General features: G+C 47.8%; 1 protein-coding gene across 1 annotated transcript; it reads left to right on the top strand.

Annotated features, from left to right (window-relative positions):
- The first annotated feature begins 977 nt into the window (after positions 1-977).
- Positions 978-9,762, top strand: ATP6V1F (ATPase H+ transporting V1 subunit F). Its single transcript, XM_053716344.1, has 2 exons — positions 978-1,190; positions 8,545-9,762. The coding sequence occupies exons 1-2, from the start codon at positions 1,024-1,026 to the stop codon at positions 8,744-8,746; spliced, it is 369 nt and encodes a 122-aa protein (XP_053572319.1). The 5' UTR covers positions 978-1,023; the 3' UTR covers positions 8,747-9,762.
- The last annotated feature ends 7,135 nt before the right edge of the window (positions 9,763-16,897 follow it).

Raw genomic sequence — 16,897 nt, 5'->3', positions numbered from 1 at the left:
CTGCATGTGTGTAAATAAATGTCACCTGCATGTGTGTAAATAAATGTCACCTGCATGTGAGTAAATAAATGTCACCTGCATGTGTGTAAATAATATCACCTGCATGTGTGTAAATAAATGTCACCTGCATGTGAGTAAATAAATGTCACCTGCATGTGTGTAAATAATGTCACCTGCATGTGTGTAAATAAATATCACCTGCATGTGTGTAAATAAATGTCACCTGCATGTGAGTAAATAAATGTCACCTGCATGTGTGTAAATAATATCACCTGCATGTGTGTAAATAAATGTCACCTGCATGTGTGTAAATAAATGTCACCTGCATGTGTGTAAATAATGTCACCTGCATGTGTGTAAATAAATGTCACCTGCATGTGTGTAAATAAATATCACCTGCATGTGTGTAAATAAATGTCACCTGCATGTGAGTAAATAAATGTCACCCTGCATGTGTGTAAATAATGTCACCTGCATGTGTGTAAATAAATGTCACCTGCATGTGTGTAAATAATGTCACCTGCATGTGTGTAAATAAATGTCACCTGCATGTGTGTAAATAAATGTCACCTGCATGTGTGTAAATAATGTCACCTGCATGTGTGTAAATAAAGCGTATTAAAAAAAAACACCTCGTTTCATCTGTCCATGACCCATAAGCCACCGCTCCTCGCTAGTAGTTCCGCCCTGGCTAGGTCATGTGACCAAGTTCACATTGATCTTATTTACCTCACTGTTCCCTTTACACAATATGGTTCTGACACGTTGTCATGTGACCATTAAACCTGCGATGCAATTGGATGTCCGAGAATTATACGTAGAGGTTTGGTCAGCTGACTCAATTGACTCTGGAGCCTTGATTTTGACAGTCACATGATAATACGTACTGTATGTGTCTATTTACGCCCCGCCCTTCCAGTATAGCACACACCTCTCACGTGACGACAGCAGGTGACGTTTGTGTTTTGGCCCCGCCCCTCTATATAACCTAAGGTCAGGTGATCCTCTACATGTATTGACACTATGGCAGGCGGTCTGGTTAGGGGGAAGCTGATCGCTGTGATCGGGGATGAGGACACCTGTACGGGCTTCCTCCTTGGCGGCGTTGGGGAGCTCAATAAGAACCGCAAACCCAACTTTCTGGTGGTTGAGAAGGAAACGAGCGTGACCGAGATAGAGGAGACGTTCCGGTAAGTAACTGCTGCAGGAGAGATACTCAGAGTAGTGATAGGCACAGACTGGGGGCTTAGGTGAGGTACAGTGAGATGCAGAGAGGGGACACTCAGGCGAGGGGCAGTGACAGGCAGAGTGGGGGCCCTCAGGCGAGGGACAGTGACAGGCAGAGAGGGGACACTCAGGCGAGGGACAGTGACAGGCAGAGTGGGGGCCCTCAGGCGAGGGACAGTGTCAGGCAGAGAGGGGACCCTCAGGCGAGGGACAGTGTCAGGCAGAGAGGGGACCCTCAGGTGAAAGACAGTGTCAGGCAGAGAGGGGTCCCTCAGGTGAAAGACAGTGTCAGGCAGAGTGGGGACCCTCAGGTGAAAGACAGTGTCAGGCAGAGAGGGGACCCTCAGGTGAAAGACAGTGTCAGGCAGAGTGGGGGCCCTCAGGCGAGGGACAGTGTCAGGCAGAGTGGGGGCCCTCAGGCGAGGGACAGTGTCAGGCAGAGAGGGGACCCTCAGGCGAGGGACAGTGACAGGCAGAGAGGGGACCCTCAGGCGAGGGACAGTGACAGGCAGAGAGGGGACCCTCAGGCGAAAGACAGTGTCAGGCAGAGAGGGGACACTCAGGCGAGGGACAGTGACAGGCAGAGTGGGGGCCCTCAGGCGAGGGACAGTGTCAGGCAGAGAGGGGACCCTCAGGCGAGGGACAGTGACAGGCAGAGTGGGGGCCCTCAGGCGAGGGACAGTGTCAGGCAGAGAGGGGACCCTCAGGCGAGGGACAGTGTCAGGCAGAGAGGGGACCCTCAGGCGAGGGACAGTGTCAGGCAGAGAGGGGACCCTCAGGCGAGGGACAGTGACAGGCAGAGTGGGGGCCCTCAGGCGAGGGACAGTGTCAGGCAGAGAGGGGACCCTCAGGCGAGGGACAGTGACAGGCAGAGTGGGGGCCCTCAGGCGAGGGACAGTGACAGGCAGAGTGGGGGCCCTCAGGCGAGGGACAGTGTCAGGCAGAGAGGGGACCCTCAGGCGAGGGACAGTGACAGGCAGAGAGGGGACCCTCAGGCGAGGGACAGTGACAGGCAGAGAGGGGACCCTCAGGTGAAAGACAGTGTCAGGCAGAGTGGGGGCCCTCAGGCGAGGGACAGTGTCAGGCAGAGAGGGGACCCTCAGGCGAGGGACAGTGACAGGCAGAGTGGGGGCCCTCAGGCGAGGGACAGTGTCAGGCAGAGAGGGGACCCTCAGGCGAGGGACAGTGACAGGCAGAGTGGGGGCCCTCAGGCGAGGGACAGTGTCAGGCAGAGAGGGGACCCTCAGGCGAGGGACAGTGACAGGCAGAGTGGGGGCCCTCAGGCGAGGGACAGTGTCAGGCAGAGAGGGGACCCTCAGGCGAGGGACAGTGTCAGGCAGAGAGGGGACCCTCAGGCGAGGGACAGTGTCAGGCAGAGAGGGGACCCTCAGGCGAGGGACAGTGACAGGCAGAGTGGGGGCCCTCAGGCGAGGGACAGTGTCAGGCAGAGAGGGGACCCTCAGGCGAGGGACAGTGACAGGCAGAGTGGGGGCCCTCAGGCGAGGGACAGTGACAGGCAGAGTGGGGGCCCTCAGGCGAGGGACAGTGTCAGGCAGAGTGGGGGCCCTCAGGCGAGGGACAGTGTCAGGCAGAGTGGGGGCCCTCAGGCGAGGGACAGTGTCAGGCAGAGTGGGGACCCTCAGGCGAGGGACAGTGACAGGCAGAGAGGGGACCCTCAGGCGAGGGACAGTGTCAGGCAGAGTGGGGGCCCTCAGGCGAGGGACAGTGTCAGGCAGAGTGGGGACCCTCAGGTGAAAGACAGTGACAGGCAGAGAGGGGACCCTCAGGTGAAAGACAGTGTCAGGCAGAGAGGGGACCCTCAGGCGAGGGACAGTGTCAGGCAGAGTGGGGGCCCTCAGGCGAGGGACAGTGTCAGGCAGAGTGGGGACCCTCAGGTGAAAGACAGTGACAGGCAGAGAGGGGACCCTCAGGTGAAAGACAGTGTCAGACAGAGAGGGGACCCTCAGGTGAAAGACAGTGCCAGACAGAGAGGGGACCCTCAGGTGAAAGACAGTGCCAGACAGAGAGGGGACCCTCAGGTGAAAGACAGTGCCAGACAGAGAGGGGACCCTCAGGTGAAAGACAGTGCCAGACAGAGAGGGGACCCTCAGGTGAAAGACAGTGACAGGCAGAGAGGGGACCCTCAGGTGAAAGACAGTGACAGACAGTGAGGGGACCCTCAGGTGAAAGACAGTGACAGACAGAGAGGGGACCCTCAGGTGAAAGACGGTGACAAGCAGAGAGGGGACCCTCAGGTGAAAGACGGTGACAGACAGAGAGGGGACCCTCAGGTGAAAGACAGTGTCAGGCAGAGAGGGGGCCCTCAGGCGAGGGACAGTGTCAGGCAGAGAGGGGACCCTCAGGTGAAAGACAGTGTCAGACAGAGAGGGGGCCCTCAGGTGAAAGACAGTGTCAGGCAGAGAGGGGGCCCTCAGGTGAAAGACAGTGTCAGGCAGAGAGGGGGCCCTCAGGTGAAAGACAGTGTCAGGCAGAGAGGGGACCCTCAGGTGAAAGACAGTGACAGGCAGAGAGGGGACCCTCAGGTGAAAGACAGTGACAGGCAGAGAGGGGACCCTCAGGTGAAAGACAGTGACAGGCAGAGAGGGGACCCTCAGGTGAAAGACAGTGACAGACAGAGAGGGGACCCTCAGGTGAAAGACAGTGACAGACAGAGAGGGGACCCTCAGGTGAAAGACAGTGACAGGCAGAGAGGGGACCCTCAGGTGAAAGACAGTGACAAGTAGAGAGGGGACCCTCAGGTGAAAGACAGTGTAAGGCAGAGAGGGGACCCTCAGGTGAAAGACAGTGACAAGTAGAGAGGGGACCCTCAGGTGAAAGACAGTGTCAGGCAGAGAGGGGGCCCTCAGGTGAAAGACAGTGTCAGGCAGAGAGGGGACCCTCAGGTGAAAGACAGTGACAGGCAGAGAGGGGACCCTCAGGTGAAAGACAGTGACAGGCAGAGAGGGGACCCTCAGGTGAAAGACAGTGACAGGCAGAGAGGGGACCCTCAGGTGAAAGACAGTGACAGGCAGAGAGGGGACCCTCAGGTGAAAGACAGTGACAGGCAGAGAGGGGGCCCTCAGGTGAAAGACAGTGTCAGGCAGAGAGGGGACCCTCAGGTGAAAGACAGTGACAGGCAGAGAGGGGACCCTCAGGTGAAAGACAGTGACAGGCAGAGAGGGGACCCTCAGGTGAAAGACAGTGACAGGCAGAGAGGGGACCCTCAGGTGAAAGACAGTGACAGACAGAGAGGGGACCCTCAGGTGAAAGACAGTGACAGACAGAGAGGGGACCCTCAGGTGAAAGACAGTGACAGGCAGAGAGGGGACCCTCAGGTGAAAGACAGTGACAAGTAGAGAGGGGACCCTCAGGTGAAAGACAGTGTAAGGCAGAGAGGGGACCCTCAGGTGAAAGACAGTGACAAGTAGAGAGGGGACCCTCAGGTGAAAGACAGTGTAAGGCAGAGAGGGGACCCTCAGGTGAAAGACAGTGACAGGCAGAGAGGGGACCCTCAGGTGAAAGACAGTGACAGGCAGAGAGGGGACCCTCAGGTGAAAGACAGTGACAAGCAGAGAGGGGACCCTCAGGTGAAAGACAGTGTCAGGCAGAGAGGGGACCCTCAGGTGAAAGACAGTGTCAGGCAGAGAGGGGACCCTCAGGTGAAAGACAGTGACAGGCAGAGAGGGGACCCTCAGGTGAAAGACAGTGACAGGCAGAGAGGGGACCCTCAGGTGAAAGACAGTGACAGGCAGAGAGGGGACCCTCAGGTGAAAGACAGTGACAGGCAGAGAGGGGACCCTCAGGTGAAAGACAGTGACAGGCAGAGAGGGGACCCTCAGGTGAAAGACAGTGTCAGGCAGAGAGGGGACCCTCAGGTGAAAGACAGTGTCAGGCAGAGAGGGGACCCTCAGGTGAAAGACAGTGACAAGCAGAGAGGGGACCCTCAGGTGAAAGACAGTGACAAGCAGAGAGGGGACCCTCAGGTGAAAGACAGTGACAAGCAGAGAGGGGACCCTCAGGTGAAAGACAGTGACAGACAGAGAGGGGACCCTCAGGTGAAAGACAGTGACAGACAGAGAGGGGACCCTCAGGTGAAAGACAGTGACAGACAGAGAGGGGACCCTCAGGTGAAAGACAGTGACAGACAGAGAGGGGACCCTCAGGTGAAAGACAGTGACAGGCAGAGAGGGGACCCTCAGGTGAAAGACAGTGTCAGGCAGAGAGGGGACCCTCAGGTGAAAGACAGTGTCAGGCAGAGAGGGGACCCTCAGGAGAAAGACAGTGTCAGGCAGAGAGGGGACCCTCAGGAGAAAGACAGTGTCAGGCAGAGAGGGGACCCTCAGGAGAAAGACAGTGTCAGGCAGAGAGGGGACCCTCAGGAGAAAGATAGTGACAGGCAGAGAGGGGACCCTCAGGTGAAAGACAGTGTCAGGCAGAGAGGGGACCCTCAGGTGAAAGACAGTGTCAGGCAGAGAGGGGACCCTCAGGAGAAAGACAGTGACAAGCAGAGAGGGGACCCTCAGGTGAAAGACAGTGACAAGCAGAGAGGGGACCCTCAGGTGAGATTGACAAAGGCATGCACAGAGGGACAGTGACAGGCAGAGAGGGGGCACTCAGGTGAAAGACAGTGTCAGGCAGAGAGGGGGCACTCAGGTGAAAGACAGTGTCAGGCAGAGAGGGGACCCTCAGGTGAAAGACAGTGTCAGGCAGAGAGGGGACCCTCAGGTGAAAGACAGTGACAGACAGAGAGGGGACCCTCAGGTAAGATTGACAATGGCATGCACAGAGGGACAGTGACAGGCAGAGAGGGGGCACTCAGGTGTGGGACAGTGACAGGCAGAGAGGGGACCCTCAGGTAAGAGTGACAAAGGCATGCACAGAGGGACAGTGACAGGCAGAGAGGGGGCACTCAGGTGTGGGACAGTGACAGGCAGAGAGGGGGCACTCAGGCGAGGGACAGTGACAGGCAGAGAGATGACCCTCAGGTGAGGGACAGTGACAGGCAGAGAGGTGACCCTCAGGTGAGGGACAGTGACAGGCAGAGAGGTGACCCTCAGGCTAGGGGCAGTGACAGGCAGAGAGGGGACCCTCAGGTGGGGGACAGTGACAAGCAGAGAGGAAGCACTCAGGTGAGGGACAGTGACAGGCAGAGAGGGGACCCTCAGGTGAGGGACAGTGACAGGCAGAGAGGGGACTCTCAGTCTAGGGACAGTGACAGGCAGAGAGGAGGCACTCAGGCGAGGGACAGTGACAGGCAGAGAGGGGACCCTCAGTCTAGGGACAGTGACATGCAGAGAGGGGACCCTCAGGTGAGGGACAGTGTCAGGCAGAGAGGAGGCACTCAGGGCGAGGGACAGTGACATGCAGAGAGGGGACCCTCAAGTGAGGGACAGTGACAGGCAGAGAGGGGACCCTCATGTGAGGGACAGTGACAGGCAGAGAAGGACCCTTAGGTGAGGGACAGTGACAAGCACAGAGGGGACCCTCAGGGGAAGGACAGTTGGGCACTTTAGACAAGGCACAGAGGGGGGCACTGGCAAGGGAAAGTGATAGGCATAGAGGGGGCACTCAGGTGAGGGACAGTAACAGGCACAGAGGGGGCACTCAGGCGAGTGTGAGGGATGGAATTAGACGGTGCATTCTTCTCAATGACAGAGATATTCTAGTGAGTATTAGTGACTGAGCTAGTTGAGAGGTTCTGGTGAGTGTTACTGGCAAGCACTGGGTGAAACCAGCAGAGGTTCAGAGGCTGGTGCTGCTACCAATAGACCGTCAGGCCTTGCCCCTCCACCAGTGACTGAGCAGACACAGGATGTTCATGGTTAAGTGTTTGTCATGTGACCCAGGGAAACCCCTGAGGCAGCTGATGTGGCCGGTAGCACTGAGTGAAGAATGTGAGATTACAGGGACTGGATCAGTAGTGAGGGGACATGGTGGGTAAATGTGATCAGGAGAGGAGAGGGGAGAATGTCTGTATGAGGCAGCTGATGTGACCGGCAGCACTGAGTGAAGAATGTGAGATTACAGGGGCTGGATCAGTAGTGAGGGAGGGCAGAGAGGAGAATGTCTGTGTGAGTGAGCTGATGTGACCCGCAGCACTGAGTGAAGAATGTGAGATTACAGGGGCTGAATCAGTAGTGAGGGAGGGCAGAGAGGAGAATGTCTGTGTGAGTGAGCTGATGTGACCGGCAGCACTGAGTGAAGAATGTGAGATTACAGGGGCTGGATCAGTAGTGAGGGAGGGCAGAGAGGAGAATGTCTGTGTGAGTGAGCTGATGTGGCCGGTAGCACTGAGTGAAGAATGTGAGATTACAGGGACTGGATCAGTAGTGAGGGGACATGGTGGGTAAATGTGATCAGGAGAGGAGAGGGGAGAATGTCTGTATGAGTGAGCTGATGTGACCGGCAGCACTGAGTGAAGAATGTGAGATTACAGGGACTGGATCAGTAGTGAGGGGACATGGTGGGTAAATGTGATCAGGAGAGGAGAGGGGAGAATGTCTGTGTGAGTGAGCTGATGTGACCGGCAGCACTGAGTGAAGAATGTGAGATTACAGGGGCTGAATCAGTAGTGAGGGAGGGGAGAGGGGAGAATGTCTGTGTGAGTGAGCTGATGTGACCGGCAGCACTGAGTGAAGAATGTGAGATTACAGGGGCTGAATCAGTAGTGAGGGAGGGGAGAATGTCTGTATGAGGCACAGTGATGGCTCCTACTGTGTGACCAATGTAGCTTTATTATATCAGTTTGTCACTATAAGAGAGGTCTGTGGTTGTGGAGTCATTGATAATGTGTTGCTGTTGCACACATGATTTATACGTGAGATCTGTGACTGCTGGTGCTTCAGATAACCTACCCACATTACACAAAAAGGAAAAGTGGCATCTTGCATTTAATTCACTGTCTCTGTGCCCATCCAGGGAAGGGCTGTTGCACTGTGACAAGTTGTGTGATACCTATACACATTAGTTAATGCTAGCATGCTGTTCTGCTTTGTATAGATATAGCCATTTCCCTCTGCTTCCTCTAATCTGTGCTGTGTGTGAGCTGACGGCTGCTGGTCAATATCTGTTCCTCTTTCTCAGTCATAAGATCTGATGTCACACGTTGGTATGTTTGCACATGGCTGAGACTGTTTGCTGTATGCTGGGCTTAGCTAAAGGCTCTTGTCTGGTCTGAGACTGGACGTGTCTGCACAATCTGCATTGTTGAGGGATTGTCCCTAAAACCTGTGTACGTACAGTCTTGTTTTTCTCTGTTTAATAGTGTGATCACATTATAGCAATATAACATCCATTATCCTTCTTTTTTTTCTGTAGGAGTTTTATAGCCCGTGATGACATTGGTATCATCCTAATTAACCAGTTCATAGCTGAGATGATCCGACACGCTATTGATGCTCACAACCTCTCTATTCCTGCGGTTCTGGAGATCCCCTCTAAGGAGCATCCATATGATGCAAACAAGGACTCCATATTGCGCCGAGCCAAGGGCATGTTTACTGCGGAGGATCTGCGGTAAATTTTCAGCTGCATGACGTGCGCTGGACGGAGCATTACAGCCTGGGATTCCCTGTTGTTCATTTGATGTATTACCCTGCTGGATATATCAGTGCCTGGTGGTGATAAATCTCTGATATTTGGGGTTAATAGTCATCTCAGCACTAAATCTAGTTAGTTCTAAAATGTCACCTCATTAAATCTGACCAGGTATAAAACGATCAGCCGTATTTAACAATGTATAAAATCTAGTGACCAGGGTATGTAGTTAACCCCCTCTGATCTAAGCCTGGCAGTATATACAGTGCTTGGTAATCTCTATGTAACTGTAATACCCTCTGATCTAAGCCTGGCAGTATATACAGTGCTTGGTAATCTCTATGTAACCGTAATACCCTCTGAATACACAGATTATGTACGAGTGTCAGAGAGTTGTTACTTTACTTACCCTGCATAATTTATTCAGTATGAAAATCTGTGTAATAGCAAACTCAAGACCAGCTTTTAAACCTTAGGATATGATTGTTTAATGTAAATGATTAGAAAATGTCATGGCTGCATAATGCATTTAATCGTAGGAGTCAACATAGGTTATCTGTTAGTGGTATCTGGGTGGTTTGTACAAATGACCTTTATTAAAAGTAAATTCATGATGTGCAGAAGAGTGTTCTATTATTTTATGTGATAACTTGTATAGGTGCTGTGTATGAGCCAGGTGGGTACAAGGGGGATTTTGTTTTCATAATCTATTTCACCATTGGGCCCCTGAAAGCTACTGGTTACTACAATCTATTATTAATTAGCCGTGCCCAGGCTTCTGTGCGTGTGACATTCCAGGCCAGTCCTGTTCTGGTTCAGTGTGCCGTGTTAAGTTATTTAAAGTAATATATTGTACTAAAGTGTCCCTTGTATTATTGCTTGTTAAGTCGTGTGGTGCCCACCTTACTCCAGTTCTTACCTGTATGTGATGTAATATCCCTCTGTGCTTTTTTATCATTGAGCTGTCAGGGGGAAATAAAGCTGAAGATGTTATCTGTCTGTGACTTGTCTTTCCTGCTCTTGGTTCTGAGACTGTAAATATTTTCCTATGTTTTACCCAAAACATACAGTGTGTACAGCATAACAACACTTCTGACTCTCTGTGCTGCTGCAGGAAGGTCCGTGTGTTGCACATTATAAACATTATGGGGTAGTATCAAATGAAAGGGCTGTGTATTTTTATACAGGTAATCTTATTTTATCTTCTCTGCACCATCCAGGCATGAATCTTACACAAGTTGTTCACAAAGGATATATAGATAGCTGTGTTGTGCTAATGATCTGTAATGAATATAACCTCCACCCCCTAATTGAGGCCTCTTTCATCTCAAATCAGTTTTACATCCCAAGCGTCTTTATATTTAACTCTGTGGTTACTAGTACAACACTTATTTGTATTTAGGGTACAGTTTGCTGTATGCTTCTTACAGCTCTTGATAAAAGATGTAAGGGCTTCAGGTGGAATTTTTTTAAACAAAATAGTGGCCAAACGTTCCAAATATTTGGTCTGTTTTTAAAATGTGTTCATACTGAATTAGCTCACACTTCCTACATCTGCTGCTGGATGTCTTCCTTCTGCTTCTACATCTAACTTGTGGTGCTAGGAACACAAGATTTAACCACATATATGTACCGGGGTGTATGCCATTGTACCGGGGTGTATGCCATTGTACCGGGGTGTATGCCATTGTACCGGGGTGTATGCCTTTGCACCGGGCTGTATGCCTTTGCACCGGGCTGTATGCCTTTGCACCGGGCTGTATGCCGTTGCACCGGGCTGTATGCCGTTGCACCGGGCTGTATGCCGTTGCACCGGGCTGTATGCCGTTGCACCGGGCTGTATGCCGTTGCACCGGGCTGTATGCCGTTGCACCGGGCTGTATGCTGTTGCACCGGGCTGTATGCCTTTGTATGTATTAGTCCCTTTAGCTTTTTTACTCATTTTAAAATGAATACAAAACAAACAAATGAGAGAGAACTTTTTTTACATTTTACTCAGCTTTGCTTAGATAAAGCCTTTTGACACACATCAGCTGTTGCTTTAGAGTTCTACCAAACAGTTGTTCCACTAATTGCTTGTATGATAGATATCTGCTTGCTGTGTAAGGAAGCCAGTATAGGTTATCCAAGCCAGTTATGGGTACAAAAATGAGATGAAAAGGCCCTGCACTGAGAGAATAGAAATGCTGTACCTAATATTAAAGGGGCACTGGACCCAAATTTTTTCTTTCGTGATTCAGATAGAACATGCAATTTTAAGCAACTTTCTAATTTACTCCTATTATCTATTTTCTTCGTTCTTTTGAAATCTTTATTTGAAAAATAAGTCATCTAAGCTTTTTCGTTCAGATTCTGGACAACACTTTTTATTAGTGGATGAATTTATCCACCAATCAGCAAGAACAACCCAGGTTGTTCAGCAAAAATGGTCCGGCATCTAAACTTACATTCTTGCATTTCAAATAAAGAGAATGAAGAAAATTTGATAATAGGAGTAAATTAGAAAGTTGCTTAAAATGTCATGCTCTGTCTGAATCACAAAAGAAAAAATGTGGGTTCAGTGGCTAAATGATCTGTTATTTGTCAATACACTCACAGCAGAAAGTGTTTTCTCATCTTTTTACTCACTATAACCTATTTTGAGACGACATTTTCAAGAAAACCTAGGTTACAGAATTTGTGTTATGTCCCTTTTTCTGCAGTCTGTACATTTTACCCTTCTTTTATTTAGATATAAAGATAACATAAGAAGTGTAAAAGAAATGACAAGTCCTTTCTACTACAAATGAGATAAAATACCGGTAGTAATGATGTTCCATGGCTAAATGATGTCACTTTATTGTGTGTTTATTTACAGCGGCAGAAAGTGCAGCGCTTATATCAACCAACTTGTTCTGGCTCGTGAGACTTCACTGATACTTGAATTTCCCCCCACACCTGCTCTTGATACTTCCTGAATTCCCCTTCCCAACTCACTTTGATAGTCTGTGAATCCCTCCTCCTAGCATTGACTGATACTCGTTTCCTCCTCCTGCAGGTCTTTATGATACTTTCTAAGGTCCCCATCCTGTACCTCTACTGATACTCCCTAAATTCCTGTCTTGCACCTTCTGATACTCCATCAATTCCTGTCTTGCACCTTCTGATACTCCCTCAATTCCTGTCTGGCACCTTCTGATACTCCCTCTCTTCTGATTCCTCCTCCTAAACATTATACCTCATTTTGAAACTAGAGGTGTGTTCCTTTCCACCAATAGAGCAATCTGTCTTTAGGACGGGTTGTTTACAAACATGGAACTTTTTCTAGTGTAGTGCCGCTGTAACTCCCTCTAATTCATTGTCTCTCTTGCTTGTCCCATGTACTCGTGCACTCTTATATCTCTCTAATACTCTGTCTCACTCTTCTACTCTATCATCTTACTCTCCCTCTGCCTCGTTCTGCTTTTCTTCCCCCTCGTTTTGCTCATTCCTGGTCAGTACAGGGCTCAGCAGATCTCTGAAGCTGGTTGTGTTCCTGCAACAAGAAAATATGATGGTCAGTAAACAGTACAGGGGTGATGCTTAATATTAGGTACTAATCAGATCAAACAGATGTAACCCTGACTGGGACAGGATCCCATGCACAGCATGACATAAAATGTAGTTAGCACTTAATGCTCTGCATAGCCATTAGGCAACATAAAATGATTTTACTATTGAGATGTTATATACACAATGACAAACAGGAGGTAAAAAATGTCCCATGTGGAAGGTCTCCATGACACAGTCAATTAGTTATAAAAAGCAGAGCTAGTTCAAGAAATTAGCCTTTTTATCGTTATAACTTCAGGTACATCCCTGTGTGTATGTGCAATCCACTGTTCCCTATTCTGGTTATGCTCAATTATTGTAAGTGATCCCTTAAGGGTTACCAGGTGTCCAGTATATCAAGTAATGAATATAAAACATTGGACACTAAACTGATTGGATCTGATCTTAGGTCTGCTGTGGACGTATAATTGACATTTGTATATGTCTGACAGGGTCTGCAGAGTTGTGTATCTCATCAGAAGTCTGATGTTAGCATATGTCTGGCAGGGGCTGCAGAGTTGTATATCTCATCAGAAGTCTGATATGGGCATATGTCTGACAGGGGCTGCAGAGTTGTGTTATCTCATCAGAAGTCTGATGTGAGCATATGTCTGGCAGGGGCTGCAGAGTTGTGTTATCTCATCAGAAGTCTGATGTGAGCATATGTCTGACAGGGGCTGCAGAGTTGTGTATCTCATCAGAAGTCTGATGTGAGCATATGTCTGGCAGGGGCTGCAGAGTTGTGTTATCTCATCAGAAGTCTAATGTTAGAATATGTCTGACAGGGACTGCAGAGTTGTGTTATCTCATCAGAAGTCTGATGTGAGCATATGTCTGACAGGGGCTGCAGAGTTGTGTTATCTCATCAGAAGTCTGATGTGAGCATATGTCTGGCAGGGGCTGCAGAGTTGTGTTATCTCATCAGAAGTCTGATGTGAGCATATGTCTGACAGGGGCTGCAGAGTTGTGTATCTCATCAGAAGTCTGATGTGAGCATATGTCTGGCAGGGGCTGCAGAGTTGTGTTATCTCATCAGAAGTCTAATGTTAGAATATGTCTGACAGGGACTGCAGAGTTGTGTTATCTCATCAGAAGTCTGATGTGAGCATATGTCTGACAGGGGCTGCAGAGTTGTGTATCTCATCGCCCTCTAGTGTAAACATTGGGATATTACAGGCAGCAGTACTTTACAGCACCAAAATTATGTTATATGTTACACAGAACAATATTTTGCATTATGAGGATTGAAAGATGTTTCATATGAAGCTCTGATTTGCAGTGTCATTACTGAGACGTATTTTACATGAAGCAATGCTCTGCAGTGTACTTGCATAAAGAAAAAACAAACTATAGGCTGTAGAAATTGTTTGTGCAAAGTATAATGATGTATCTGTAGTCTTGTTCAAAACTAGGGTGACCCACATATGCCCCCCCTCCCCACACACACAGATGTCTGTCCTCAACCTCTCGGTCAGTGCGTCTGTCAGTACAGCTGCGCTACATGAAGGAGTATGGTTCTAATATAAAATAGTGTTACAACTTTTCTCCCTGGCTCAGACACCCAGTCACTACTCAGTTTTGATAAATAAATATATTATTTATTAACATATTGCAGTAGCCCTTGTATTAGGCGGAACAAGATTATTTTATAAAGTCACTGATCCCAGTGTGCTCTGCCACTTGCCTGTCTCTCCTTGTCTGCATGATGTATGTGCGCTCTCGTTTCACTCTCTCCAAGTGATCTTTCACCATTGACTTCTGTTGACCTCTGTCTCCCTGAGAAGACAAATGAGATGTTGCTAAATGGTTTTAACACCAACGGTAACACGTAAATATTACACCAACGGTAACACGTAAATATTACACCAACTGCAGCACGTAAATATTACACCAACTGCAGCATGTGAATATTACACCAACTGCAGCATGTGAATATTACACCAACTGCAACATGTAAATATTACACCAACTGCAACACGTAAATATTACACCAACCGCAGCATGTGAATATTACACCAACCGCAACACATAAATATTACACCAACCGCAACACATAAATATTACACCAACCGCAACACGTAAATATTACACCAACCGCAACACGTAAATATTACACCAACCGCAACACGTAAATATTACACCAACCGCAACACGTAAATATTACACCAACTGCAGCATGTGAATATTACACCAACCGCAACACGTAAATATTACACCAACTGCAGCATGTGAATATTACACCAACCGCAACACATAAATATTACACCATCCGCAACACGTACATATTACACCAACTGCAACACGTACATATTACACCAACTGCAACACGTACATATTACACCAACAGCAACATAACAACAACTACAAAATAACACCAACCACCACATGTAAATATTACACCAACCGCAACATGTAAATATTACACCAACCGCAACATGTGAATATTACACCAACTGCAGCATGTGAATATTACACCAACCGCAACACGTAAATATTACACCAACTGCAGCATGTGAATATTACACCAACCGCAACACGTAAATATTACACCAACCGCAGCATGTAAATATTACACCAACTGCAGCATGTGAATATTACACCAACCGCAACACGTAAATATTACACCAACCGCAACACGTAAATATTACACCAACTGCAGCATGTGAATATTACACCAACCGCAACACGTAAATATTACACCAACCGCAGCATGTAAATATTACACCAACTGCAGCATGTGAATATTACACCAACCGCAACACGTAAATATTACACCAACTGCAGCACATAAATATTACACCAACTGCAGCATGTGAATATTACACCAACCGCAACATGTGAATATTACACCAACCGCAACATGTGAATATTACACCAACCGCAACATGTGAATATTACACCAACCGCAACATGTGAATATTACACCAACCGCAGCATGTAAATATTACACCAACTGCAGCATGTGAATATTACACCAACTGCAGCATGTGAATATTACACCAACTGCAACACGTAAATATTACACCAACCGCAACACGTAAATATTACACCAACTGCAGCATGTGAATATTACACCAACCGCAGCATGTAAATATTATTAGGTTATACAAATAAGAGGAAATCATCCATACTCCAGAATGTGATAAATTGTTTGTCATCAGCTAAAGTTTTCTCTTTTCAAGAATTTACTTAAAAATGCAACAAATCATGAGAAATTAGAGAAAATACACACAACACACGTGAGGTTCTTTAATATTACACAAACAAAAAGGTATTGGTGCACATTCAATTTCAAAAGCACAACATGTTTTTGAACTGCTGCAAAAAACAATGAGACAACTATTCTTTTTAAATAAAATTGGGATCTTAGTCACACAATATGGCCATATTCTGCTAAGCCAGTCACCACTTACAAGGTGCCCCAATATAGTCTGGTCCTAACACTACAGTCCTTTGCCTTAGAGGGCTGAATCATTCCTGCTTTTACTCTTCATAATAGAATGAGACTCCCTGGCTTAATATTCACAACTCTATTACACTGTCATGAGCACACCTGAGCTTGGGTGGGGTGCTTTAACCAGTGGGAGCTGGTCAGTCTCCCTGATTATGTTTTAATACAATTACAAAATTTGATTTAGCACACCTTACAAAAAGTTTATATACACATCTTTGGGAGTGCTGCCAATATGGCCCAGTAATTACACAAACAAAAAGGTATTGGCGCACATCCATTTTCAAAAGCATTCTGTGGCAAAAGGACTGTAGTGTTAGGACCAGTCTATAGTGGGGCACCTTGTAAGTTGGTGACTGTCTAAGCAGAATATGGCCATATTTTGTGACAAAGATCCCAATTTTATTTAAAAAGAATAGTTGTCTCAATGTTTTTTGCAGCAGTTCAAAAAATATGTTGTGCATTTGAAAATGGATGTGCACTAATACCTTTTTGTTTGTGTATTGACTAGGTCATATTGGCAGCACTCCCAAAGACGTGTATATAAACTTTTTGTAAGGTGTGCTAAACCAAATTTTGTTCTTTAATATTATGTCACTAACATTACAAAAAAATACTGTATGATGAGGGAAGTAATATTCATCTCATCATAGGTCTGCGCCTAACTACATCACATACGCTCAGGTCTATTGCATTCTGGCAAAAGTGCTGGGATTAGAACACTTTACCTGGCTCTTTTTTCTTTGTGATTGTTCACTAAGGCCCTATAACTAGCACTTTACCTGTGAAACACTTTATATCAGCAATTTTTAACTCTTCTCCAGAATTCTCACTATTTGGCCAAATTCATAGCACAAGACAATAAAAGGACAACCACTTAGCGCCCGTTAACAAAGCTTTAGGTACCAGAGGAAGAGCTATAGGACAGACTATAACTTATAAGGTTCAAGCTCTACTCATCCTGCTTTAGTACCGTCCCTGCCCATACCAGGATAACAAAGCTTCAGGTACCAGAGGAAGAGCTATAGGACAGACTATAACTTATAAGGTTCAGGCTCTAGTCATCCTGCTTTAGTACCGTCCCTGCTAATACCAGGATAACAAAGCTTCAGG

Source organism: Bombina bombina, chromosome 6 (genome assembly GCF_027579735.1).
Source record: "Bombina bombina isolate aBomBom1 chromosome 6, aBomBom1.pri, whole genome shotgun sequence".
Classification (NCBI taxonomy): domain Eukaryota; kingdom Metazoa; phylum Chordata; class Amphibia; order Anura; family Bombinatoridae; genus Bombina; species Bombina bombina.
Note: the sequence above shows the minus strand (reverse complement) of the source record. Positions and strands in the feature narration are given on the sequence as shown.